This window comes from Amia ocellicauda, chromosome 1 (genome assembly GCF_036373705.1).
Source record: "Amia ocellicauda isolate fAmiCal2 chromosome 1, fAmiCal2.hap1, whole genome shotgun sequence".
NCBI classification, from domain to species: domain Eukaryota; kingdom Metazoa; phylum Chordata; class Actinopteri; order Amiiformes; family Amiidae; genus Amia; species Amia ocellicauda.
Window position 1 is genome coordinate 10,499,997 of NC_089850.1, and position 11,812 is coordinate 10,511,808.

General features: G+C 44.3%; 1 protein-coding gene across 1 annotated transcript; it reads left to right on the forward strand.

The window, feature by feature from the left end:
• Positions 1-286: 286 nt before the first annotated feature.
• Positions 287-9,704, forward strand: LOC136758581 (arf-GAP with SH3 domain, ANK repeat and PH domain-containing protein 2-like). The gene is made up of 19 exons (XM_066713089.1): positions 287-295; positions 1,635-1,738; positions 1,904-1,973; positions 2,149-2,236; positions 2,364-2,412; positions 2,614-2,780; positions 3,308-3,441; positions 3,620-3,714; positions 3,885-4,074; positions 4,438-4,523; positions 4,753-4,868; positions 5,137-5,204; positions 5,282-5,389; positions 5,947-6,030; positions 6,245-6,251; positions 7,764-8,057; positions 8,276-8,563; positions 9,114-9,404; positions 9,544-9,704. Exons 1-19 carry the CDS (start codon positions 287-289, stop codon positions 9,702-9,704), a joined length of 2,409 nt encoding a protein of 802 aa, XP_066569186.1.
• The last annotated feature ends 2,108 nt before the right edge of the window (positions 9,705-11,812 follow it).

Below are 11,812 nucleotides of genomic sequence, written 5' to 3' on the forward strand. Positions count from 1 at the left end.
TGTCAAGAAAGGGAAAAAAGAAGATACAATTAAAAGGAAGTAAAAGAAAAAAAAAAAAAAATATATATATATATATATATATATATATATATATATATATATATATATATACATATATTTTGAAAGTGTCCTGCTGTATGTTTTTACTCCCCATTCTGATAAACATTAAAAAACAAATCAAGTAAAGCAATCTAGAATATTATGTACTGACTTCTGTTGTACAGAGCAGAGAGTGAACTCAACTCAGTTCATGCAGCTGCGACAGGAACAGTGTAAATCTTTTGACATGGCAGCCGTTAGATGGATTATAACACATTGGTCAATTTCTACACATCACTAACTACACAGTGGCTTTGCACCCCCACTCTCCGCAGTGAGGCAGACTCTGATACACAGTTGTAAGCATTTGAAAAAACACCAGTCTCAGCAATAATGTATGTTTTTTAATAATTATTATTGTTTCTCAGGAGAATGAAAGACAGTGTATATCTGTTTGCCATCACGGTCATCGTTTGTGAGTATTCATATTTTGTTAATCAGTACTACAGATGTTTCATATTTCTATGAATATTTTCAACTCATTTTTAGCAAATGTTCAATTTACAATCTTTCTTGACAAGTGCATTGCAAGGGTCGGCCTGGTCTGGAAATTCTAAATATCATTTTTCATTTTGTATTATGATGTCACTGTTGTCACTGAACATTCTATGGGTGCTTATTAACATCTAACATTCTTTGGAATTCTCTCTCATAGTTGTTTCAGCTTGACACTTTGCAAGACGTATAGTCCTTGACTCATACTCAACCTATTCCTGCTCCTTCTATATCATTTAGGGATAGTTGTTGATACTTGTTTTCTGGTTCTTCTAGCTCCATATCTCAGTTGCTTCTTGATTGTTTGTGACCGAGTCGAGACCAGAGGCAGATTCCCAGATACTGTAGCAGCCTGGCAGCTGCCATGGAGAACCCCATGGGCCAGCACCCACAAGAGTCATCAAATAGCAGGTATTGTAAGTCACTGACATGTTATCGTGGTGTGTGTGTACTTTGGTGTAGTTGTCAATAGTAGACAGTCCTAGAAAATGTGTATTTAGATGCATGGTACTGTTTTGCCCAATGGATACCTATGTTTAATTTCTTATGCCAAACAGTGTGGAGAAGTTTTGTATTGTTGCCTAATTTATTTCTGTTCACCAAGGACTCGTGAAGGCTGTTTCTCCGTTTTCACAAATTGGATTCGGAAAAAGACGAGGAACAAGAGAACAAAGGTATGGCCAAACCACAGAATCAAGAGAGTGAGCCTGTATATTGTACCTGTCTCGTTAATCAATGAGACATGCCTGTCTCTCTAATTGAATCCACTGTAATGTGTGGATTTCTGTTTTCATAGTGACACTGTTTCCCTCGTAAAGCTGAGTATAGGTGGAGCACTGAATGCCAGTGTTCGGATAAAGCTGTCTGGTAAATGACTTAATACTAAGAATAATATATAATAATAATAATATACGATCAGTTAATTTGAGAAGCAAACTTAACTTCAGAGAATCTCCACTGCCTAAAAGGCTGTGCCTGGCTTCTGCTTGTGCTTATGTCTGTGTGTACTTATTGGCATTTCTACTGCACTATTGTTGAAGGATTCTCAGGTGCGTCCGAGCGCTGCCTACAACCTGCACCAGCTCAAGGGGAACAAGGAGCACGGCACGCAGCTCAGCGGAAATCTCTTCAAGAAGAGTGACGGGTGGGTGTCCTGACTAAGATGATGAATGTTAATTTGCTAATGAATCGCTAATTGCTGATGGGCGAGAATGATGTTGCTTCCACAATGCCTGTGAAAAAGACAATGTGAACTCGGCCATTACATCATCGGAAGTAGTTCAAATGCTTTTCTGTCTTTTTTTTTCAGTTTCAGAAAAATGTGGCAGAAGAGACAATGCTCAGTGGGAAATGGTTACCTCACCATATCTCACAGAAAGGTAAGACAATTCTTTCATTATTAAAGTGAACACAGCGGCACAGCAAGGCAGGAGGAGAGAGAAAACAAGTTGCAGGAGAGAGAAAGCAAGTTACTCTGCAGCCGGACAGGCTTGTCTTAATTGGCCGGAGAGGCGTGTGCAGTGATTATCTCTTATCTCCGCTTCTCTCACCTAGGCTAACAGAGCACCAGTGAAGCTCCATCTCTTGACCTGCCAAGTGAAGCACAGACCGGATGAGAAAAGAGGCTTTGATCTGATATCATGTGGGTTGATGCACTTTCTAATGCTCCTAAAACCTGTATTAATTTGTACCATGTTGGCTTGTTCCACGTTGTGCCACACACATGATTTGTGTGAATTATAAATGCCATTTCCCATTACTCTCCACAGATCAAAGGACCTACCACTTTCAGGCAAGAGATGAAGCTGAATGTCAAATGTGAGTGTGGCTCCCTCTGTGGACATTAAGAGCAGTAATTACATTCGAATGCCTGAGTGCCGGCTACAGTCAGCTGTGTGGCATCTCGGTTTATTGTGACTGATGCCACCTGTGCAGACGCAGTTTATTTATTTGCGTTTGTGGGTTTTTGGTCGCATTCTGGTGATTCTGTGTCTTTGTTCTTGTTTCCGGGGACCTCAGATGGATTTCAGTCCTCCAGAACAATAAGGAAGAGGCTCTAAACAACGCCTTCAAGGGGAACCAACATATAGGAGAGAACAGCATCGTCCAGGAACTGACCAAAGAAATCATTGCGGAAGTGATGAGGATGACTGGGAACGATGTGTGCTGTGACTGCGGGGCGCAGAGTGAGTCGCTGAGGGTGGTGGGGGACGGAAGACTTTTTTTAACGTTAAGTAAGCTTTAACGTTGAAAAGAATGATGACTTGTGTGTTTTTCAAGATTGCAGAGTCAGGTTGTTACACACTTCCAAAATCTTTCAAGATGCAGGGTACATGGATTTTAAACTTTAACAAATACTGTACCTCTCTGCACCCTGCCAAATTATACTCCGGGGTGTTTGTATTCGGTTATACCCAAGATCAACGTTTCAGTCTGTGAGAGATCTTAATCAGGAGCTGACTTGTCACTGTAACAAATTGGAGGAGCCTGGCAATCAAACCTCTGATTTCACACTGAAGAACCAGTATAAGAGTTTTGTAGTAACTGCATAATGTTTTATATTAATACTAGCATTAGAAATAATAGCATATAATAATGTAATCATGAATTGTTACGGTTCCACATTTTTTATTTCTTATTTTACAAAGACTAAATCTAGACCGCTCCTCCCACACAACTGATTTTCAGCGTTGGAAACCCTGGTCTTTTTCAGATCCCACGTGGCTGTCCACCAATCTTGGAATCGTGACGTGTATCGAATGCTCTGGAATCCACAGAGAACTCGGCGTGCACTACTCCCGAATACAGTCCCTCACCCTGGATGACTTGGGAACATCTGAGCTCTTGGTAATGTAGACGAGTGCTACTGCAAATGACATCACAAGCACACATGCGACATTTACTTTTTTCTCCAAATGTGTGAAGTCTCTCTTTTCAGAAACTCTTTCATTTTCCATTTGATGAGCTGATTTAAGTGCTTGTGGGCGCATAGTGAGAATTGCTGTCCTGCTTCTGTCGGTTGCAGCTGGCCAGGAACGTCGGGAACGCTGGCTTCAATGAGATCATGGAAGCCAATCTGTGTGCGGAGGACCAGGTCAAACCTGGCCCCGCCAGTGACATGTAAGTGTAAGACCCTCTGAGGTTTTGACCGTGATGTTCAGATCAAGACTCATTTCATGCTTGGGTTGAAGGATTTAATACATGGGAAACACTATAGAAAATCTATACTTTTTGTTTTTAATTTGCCAGACGTACGTGTTTTAAAAGGGAGTATCTGTTCTGTCCTCCAGGCAGGCACGAAAGGACTACATCACGGCCAAGTACATCGAGAAGAAATTTTCGAGGAAGAAGTGCGTCGACAGTGCTGCCAAGCTGCAGAGTCTGTGTGAAGCCGTGAAGGCCAGGGATATCTTGTCTCTGATTCAGCTGTATGCAGACGGCGTGGCTCTGATGGAGCCCATTCCACTGGCACACGGACACGTAAGCCCCTGTTCACGAAGAGCCCGGCCAATCTTTCTTTCCTAATTTGTCTGTCATTTGCTTCTTTAGTAGCTAAAGCCCATTTCCAAGGCAAGCTGTGTGCATTATGGTGACAAAGAAACTGGTTTCTTCCTGTTGGGTGCACAGTAATACTCTAAACAGTTTCTCTACAAGGAGGTGTACTTCATCCTAGAAAGGCTGTCAGCTGTTGAGCCACTATTTATGAATGTGCAGCCAAACTCAAACTCAACTCACTGGGAGTGTTTCTGCACAATGCATATCAATTGGATTGACCAGCCCAGTTGTGTCCTTGCTGTTGACTTTGACCTCCAACCCATGTGTCTCTTTGATTCCCTCCTCCAGGAGCAGGGCGAGACCGCACTTCACCTGGCCGTCCAACTGGTGGACCGGACGTCTCTCCACATTGTGGACTTCTTGACCCAGAACAGGCAAGCAGTTTTGAAACTAACCCTAATAATAAACAGACATATAAAGAAATAATATTAATAACATTATCTTGAACGTATTCAAAGAAATCTGCAATCTGCTTACATGAGAACGAATACCTCAAATATTCAGTTCATCATGACGTAGCACTGAATCGTCACTGTGAGAAAAAGCTGTTCTCTCCAGTCAAAGCTGCTCTTGCTCACCACAGCCTGGACGTTTGTTTCACAGTGGCAATCTGGATAAGCAGACCACGAAAGGCAGCACTGCCCTGCACTACTGCTGCCTAACGGACAACGTGGAGTGCCTCAAACTGCTGCTGAGAGGGAAGGCGTCCATTGACATTGGTAAGGCAGCAATGCAGGGAGAGGAGTGAGTGATCTTGTTCCCAGAGTCATTGCAGTACCTTCTGAATTGTGTAAAAGGCCGTGTCTGTGAAAGAAGGCAGACGTGGGTTGCCAGACTTGTGTATTGATGGCCTCGTCACCCTTTCTAATCGTTTCAAATAAACTTTTAACCAAGAAAGGAATTATGTTGTCTTTGAAATAACCAGTTTTCCAGACTGTGTGTTAAATAAAATGGTCTTTATCTTTTCTCCCCTCCCCCCCATTACAGCCAACGAATCGGGAGAGACCCCTCTTGACGTCGCCAAGAGACTGAAGCACACGCAGTGTGAGGACCTGGTGAGCACTGAAAATAAGAGGCACAAGTTTTGTTTTCTGGCATTTTATTTACTGACCGTTCCTTTCCATGTCGACAGCTCAGTCAGGCGTTGTCTGGGAAGTCCAACGCTCGCGTCCACGTGGAGTATGAGTGGAGGTTACACCACGAGGATCTGGATGAGAGCGACAGAGACGTGGAGGAGAAGGTGAGTGTGTCCCACTGTGCTTGTGTCACTCAGGAAAAGTGAGTTAAGCAGGTCCTCAATGCCAGACCCCAATATTTCACTTTGGGAATTAAACTATAAGCCAGAGACAATAGCAAGGACTATTTCAAGCTCAACAATGAAACCACAACTATATCCCACAAGGGGAGAATTTAAATCAATCCCTGAACCCAGAATCTTGGTCAGGTAATCAATGTTTCGGTGCCCTTCATGGTAAATGCCCGCACTAAAGAAGTCTCCCTTTTGTCCTGGTTTTTAGCTGGATAAGTTTCCCTTCACAGTTCTGCAAACGTGTTGAGTTTAATGCAGTTTATAACCTGTGCTGCTTAAACAGAGCATTATAAACAAATATACATATAGCTAAATATACACTGTGTGGCCACTGTATTTATTATTGATCACATTAACCCTTGCGATACGATTGATCCTTCAGAATGGGTGAGTGAGAGAGTGTGAGGCTGGCCTTTGAATTCACACAATCTTATTGTCGCTCGTGTACAGGTTTGTATTTGCTTTGGTTTGTCCTCGTCCCCCTACAGAAACCAAAGCCCAAGAGAGTGCAAGCCATTTACAACTGCGTGGCGGACAAGCCTGATGAGCTGACTTTCTCTGGGGGGGACAATGTACACCATTACTAACAGTCTGGCTGTGAAGAGAGTGTTTTGGTTGAGATTTTGGTGTGAAGTTGAGCACGTATGTAAATGCACAGTATTGTTCATATATATTATTTCGCTCTAATGAAAGGAAAGTGTTAAAAAGGTCGTTGTCAGGCTCTGCTAGTCCAGACCTCCTCTCAGAATTGAACACACCCCTGCTGTTGGTCCATTCCTCCCACAGGGTGGAGGTAAAGAAATGAAATGATGTGTCCTTCAGTCACTCCACTGGCTGTGAGTGTTGATGGTGCCCTGTCTCTTGTTGTTACAGTTGGGGCACATTGAAGGAGAGCCGGTGAGAAGAGGAGCTTCCCCGTGACGATCTCACATTTCATTGTGGACTGATAAATAATATAAATCCATAGATAAGAAATAACATCTGCCCATCAGGAATTAAACCCATGTTTTTTGAAGACCTCTTTAAAGTCGCCTACAGCCACCGCAGCCAATTGTCCTGATTAGTTACATATGGCTGAATTATTGGAGTTATAATCTCAAATGCAATTGAATTTATATATTAAGAATAATACTTAATAAAAACATAATAAATAATACAAAATGTGTGTGTGGTTGTGTGTATACAGATATTTGTATAGCCTAACTGTAATGTATGTGTTCCATGGCTCAACAATCAGTGAATGCACTCATGGTTACAAATGCTCAAATGGAGAACGTATGACAGGGACGCATTGACTGCTGCCGTTGCAACCGTCCTGTTGACACAAGCCCAGTCCCCGTTACAGTAACTCATAATAATGAGATACTAAGTCATAATAATGAGATACTAAGTCATAATGAGATAGCAAATTGACCCCCCAATAAAATGGGCAAATGTTTTCTTTTTTTCGTGGCGGAAATGGGCTTCCATCAAGGGGAGTCGGAAAATACTGCAAAATAAATCTGTTGTTAAAAGAGCATTTTATGTCATGAATTAGATTTTTAACTCACTGGAAATGCAACCATAATTCTGATCCTGTAAACTGATCTACATTGGCTTATCCATGTTTAAATGTGAGAGAATTGTAGTCTTTGAGAACTGCTGCACTTTGTGACGAGTACAGAAGAGGAGCCGTGTTTGAGGCACTAAGGCCGCTGTAGCCCCAGACCCTGTGAGTCTCTGTATGAGAGGATCAGTTTGCTGTGTGGGAGTCAGATGCTGTTCAGTGTAGTGTGGCCCTCAGCGCTTTTCAACGTTTCGATTTTGAATTAATATTTTAACCTTTAAATGGCCTGTCACTTGACTACAGTTTCATGACAAGTCTGAAGTGTCAGTGCAGGTCAGACGCACAGTCCGTCCCTCTGTAGGATGATGTACTATGTAGCGGATGTTTTAAACAGGGCTGGTTCTGTTCTGATTCTTGAATTTCCTTACTTGCAGCTGTCTCTGTCCCTGGCGTGTCCCTGTGTCCTGCTCCTGTGTTTGGGTGAGTTCTGATTTTATAAGAAACTTGAACAAGGACTTGTGTTTCAGTCGAAGTTCAGCGATTATGTCTCTAACTGCACCCTTGCAGTGTGTGGTCACTGTATAGAAATCGTGTGTGTTAGGGCTCAGTATCACTGTGGGGGTGATCTTCATTGCTGTAGTCAGACAGGCAGGCACACAACTGTTTTTAGCAAAAGTAGCACTTCCCCTGTTAGTTTCCTTGGACATACAGTCCTCTTAGAATATGGAAAATATTAAAATCTGTAATTTCTCTCCCCAGCCGTGTCCAGTGCCGTGTCTGTGACTCTGGCCTGTGATGCATCAGCCCACAGAGACACAGAGCAGGTGTACTGGAAGACTCCACACAGGCCGGTGTGTGAGTCCAGCTCTGGGACATGTCACCCTGCAGCAGGCTTTGAGGGCAGAGTGGAGTTTGCAGGAGCTGTGGAGACGGGCGACTTCTCCCTGACCATTCACGACATCCAGCTCTCTGATGACAGCCTGTACGAGTGTTTCAGGGTCAGTGGAGCAGGGCAGAGCATGTACCTTGGGGAAGTGCTTGTCAGTGTCTTGAGTAAGTACGTTTTCATTACATTTTCAAACTTATATCATTGCAATATATTACATTATTTGTACATACATTTCACATGTTTATTACATTTGTATAACTTTTTGCCACTGTTTCCTAATCCCCTCCACCTCAAGTCTCAGGCCTGTAGATAGTTGCTCACACAAACTGTGGTGTCCCGGCTCTGTCTCATGTCCAGTGCTCCCCCTGTCCTCTCTCTGCAGGCCGTGAGGAGAGCACCTCTCTCTCCTATGGGCAGCCCCTGACCCTCGGCCTGTACAGCGGGGCACCTGTGACAGTGCGATTTAACCCTGAGGGCGCTGGCACCTCTCTGCCAGTGTGTGCTGTAGAGGGCGGTACCGTGACCCCTGACCCTGCCTATGGGCCCCGAGTCTCAGGGCAGCAGCAGGAGGTCACACTGTCCGCACTGACCTTCACTGACCAGGGCTCCTACACAGTGCTGGACTCCCAGAGCAGACAGACCATCAGCACTGTGGCCATCACTGTGAGAGGTAGGACAGGGGCCGGGTTTGTCTGTTCTTAACTAACCCCTGTGGGATTGAACCCACAACCCTTTACTGAGGGGTCCAGAGCACTGACCGCTACTCTGCACTGCTGTCCGGTCCTGTAGAAAGGACATGTCTGACCCACACTGCACTCTGTTATGCATTCATTCTGTTAGTCTGCTGTATTGGCTGGACACGCAAAGACAAAAACGCCAAAATTATCTGAATTTCAGTTCAGTTGTCGTATGATATCATAATATTGATAATTCTTACAAAGGATGCATGTTTCGTATCCACATGGAACTGTGGTAGTTTTTGTGCTTTCATTCCATTATGTAGTCTACTGAACTGGCTGGACAGTTATGACTGGCACAGTCTATCTTCCTCTCACACACTAACACAGGGCTGTTCCTCACTCAGGACAGTAGCCTCCTATGAGCAGCTCTGTCACACTCCCTATGGAGAGAGAGCTGTGGCCCTGCCAGCACAGTGAGGACGTCACTGCTGAGTGAGCATCCTTCCTTTGCGCTAACTGTCCCATCTCTGTTCCTCTCAGCTCACAGTGACTCCCTCAGCCTGCAGTCTGGATCCTCCCTCTCCCTCCCCCTCTTCACTGCAGAGCCCGTGGATGTGCTGTTTGCGCTGTCAGGAGAGAGAGCCTCTGTCTCGGTGTGCGCTGTGGAGAGGGGTGCAGCGAGCCGCCCCGGCCCCGGGTACGAGCACAGAGTGTCAGTGCAGAGCGGCTCTCTGACACTGCGCTCACTCACAGCAGCTGACCAGGGCCAGTACACAGTGAGGGAGTCCAGCACCGACCGCACCATCAGCACCGTCTCCGTGTCTGTTCTGGGTAAGTCAGGGCAGGGGTCCCTCTGTTGTACTTGTAATCACAGGGATATTGATCGTCTGCTTTGTCACACACGGATGTGATGAGAGGAAGTGTGTGGCTCATTAATGTTGAACTGTGTTTTGTGTTTCTCCCTGATCAGACCACCCCCAGGACAAAACTGCTGTCATCGCTGTGTCGGTGTCCCTCGCCTTCGCGCTCCTGCTGGCTGTGGCTGCTGGGGTCGTGTGGAGGAAGCGGAGGGGATCTGAGGGGGAAGCAGACGGGGACACCTGGGCCCAATGGCACCGGCAGCCATGCTGACGCCCCTGAGCAGCAGGATGTGGAGCTTGGCCCATCTGGAGAGACAACACAGCCTCCACTCAACTAACACTGCCCTGAGGAGAGAAGAGAGGACTGCCACTGCCCCCACCCCCAGTCTCTGCATCTTATGATTTTCACTCTTACTCTTATGCACTTTCATCTATTAATAGTATTAATGCTGTTGTCATTTACAGGAGAACTGTCCTGCAAAGCATCATATACACTGCTCTTCAAAATTTTTTTAGCAGTATATAAGCAATAGTGTCTCATCTTGCTGTGAGGCTTCCTGGTGACTTCACACCAAGTGCCAAACTGCACGCCACTAGAATAAATGACTTATTAGCAGACTTAGTTTAAGCAAGAAGCATTAAAAGTGCAGTAATACAAGCAGGACAAAATTCTGTAAATTTTGCATTTTGGCCCCAAACATCTTTGCAAGGAAATGATCTAATTCAGCGTTAGGGCCTTTTTATGGTAGAGAGAGAGAGAGAGAGAGAGAGAGAGAGAGAGAGAGAGAGAGAGAGAGAGAGAGAGAGAGAGAGAGAGAGAGAGAGAGAAATTGGTGGGGATGCCTGCCATTCTCAACACCACTTAATTTCCTGACCACTACTGTGTGCCTTATACTGAATTGAAATTTATATTGAAACAACCTCCATGGCAGTAAAATGACAAATATTTTGTAACTGTTTTACTTTTATATTTATATAAATTTGGTAAATATTGTCATAATAGAAACTCAATAATTGTCATTTTTATATTTCAAATACAGCTGTTGGAGAGAAATATGTACAGTGTATATATCCTATTTGTAATGATCTAGATCAGGGCTTTTCAAACCGGTCCTGGAGTACCCCCTGCCGGTATTTGTGTTTATTCCGCGTCTCTCTGACTCAGACACGCAGTCTCTGGGGGCGGGGCTTGAGTTGCGTCACACGCTGACGCTTTCCAGCGGCCCAGGCCGGCGCGTCACAGTCCCAGTCAGGCCGCCTTTAGGCCGCTCAAACAGCGGGCCTAGTTCTGACCCGGCCCAGGGCCGCCTGAAATCTATGACCCCGTTCACATTTGAGTTAAAGCGGCCCTGGGCCGGCCTACATCTCAAGTGTGAACGGGGTCACTGACTCTCAGTCTGACAACTCGTTGAGTGCTATGAAACTGAAGACCGTATGTGCCATGTTGGTTCCAAATTCCCTCTTGCTTAGTGCATAAGAAATAACTCTGTATGGGCCAAAATGGCGTCACTTACATCATCCAGAGCGAGTATAGAGTGCCACGGATTACGCTGTCAGAAATGAGATTAGACGTTTATGCAATATTATATTCTGTACATAATGTGTGTGTGTATTACAGTTCATATTCATTGGATACGTCTGCCAAACAAAAGAATAATAATACAATAAATCACTATGAGGTCTGTTTTTGTAATGTTTTATACACATACAACATTTAGCACAAATTATTGTCATCTTGAGTTAAATCAACAAAATTACCAAATTATTATGATTATAATTATTATAAAAATAATGATGATTATTATTATTATACACCTATGCGTAAGAGAATTAACGATATTAATAAAACACTATATATGACATTTAATTAGATTGATCGTGTGTTGGCTAAATAATGTTAATGCTTCAAACTGTTGTTATTTCCAGGACTCTGTCACAACTGTATTGAATTGAACCAGTCAAATACAGACGTTGCCATGCTTTTGTGCTGTGCAGTTCGTGAACGACTCGTTCTTGGGTTCGACTCACTGGATCAGTGAACGAAATGAACGAAATGAATCGATTCATCAAACTGACCTTATTCAACGGAGAAAAGTCCAGCACTCATTCACACTGGTGTGGAAGTCAAGGGGTGAACCTTGGCCCTCCCAATACTAAATGACCAAGTCAAATCACCCATTTCAAAACCCTTAACACATTAAAAGATACAACAGTGGTCACAGTGGTCGGCTCCAGCCCACAGAAGACCCCAGTCGTGTGACAGGCGCTGTCTGGTCATCGCCGGTCCAACAGCTGCTGCTCTTGTTGGCACTGTGTCTAAGTGGACATTGCCCACCAAGTGACTTTGTTGTCCGTTTCATCTGACCAGTACAAAACGAA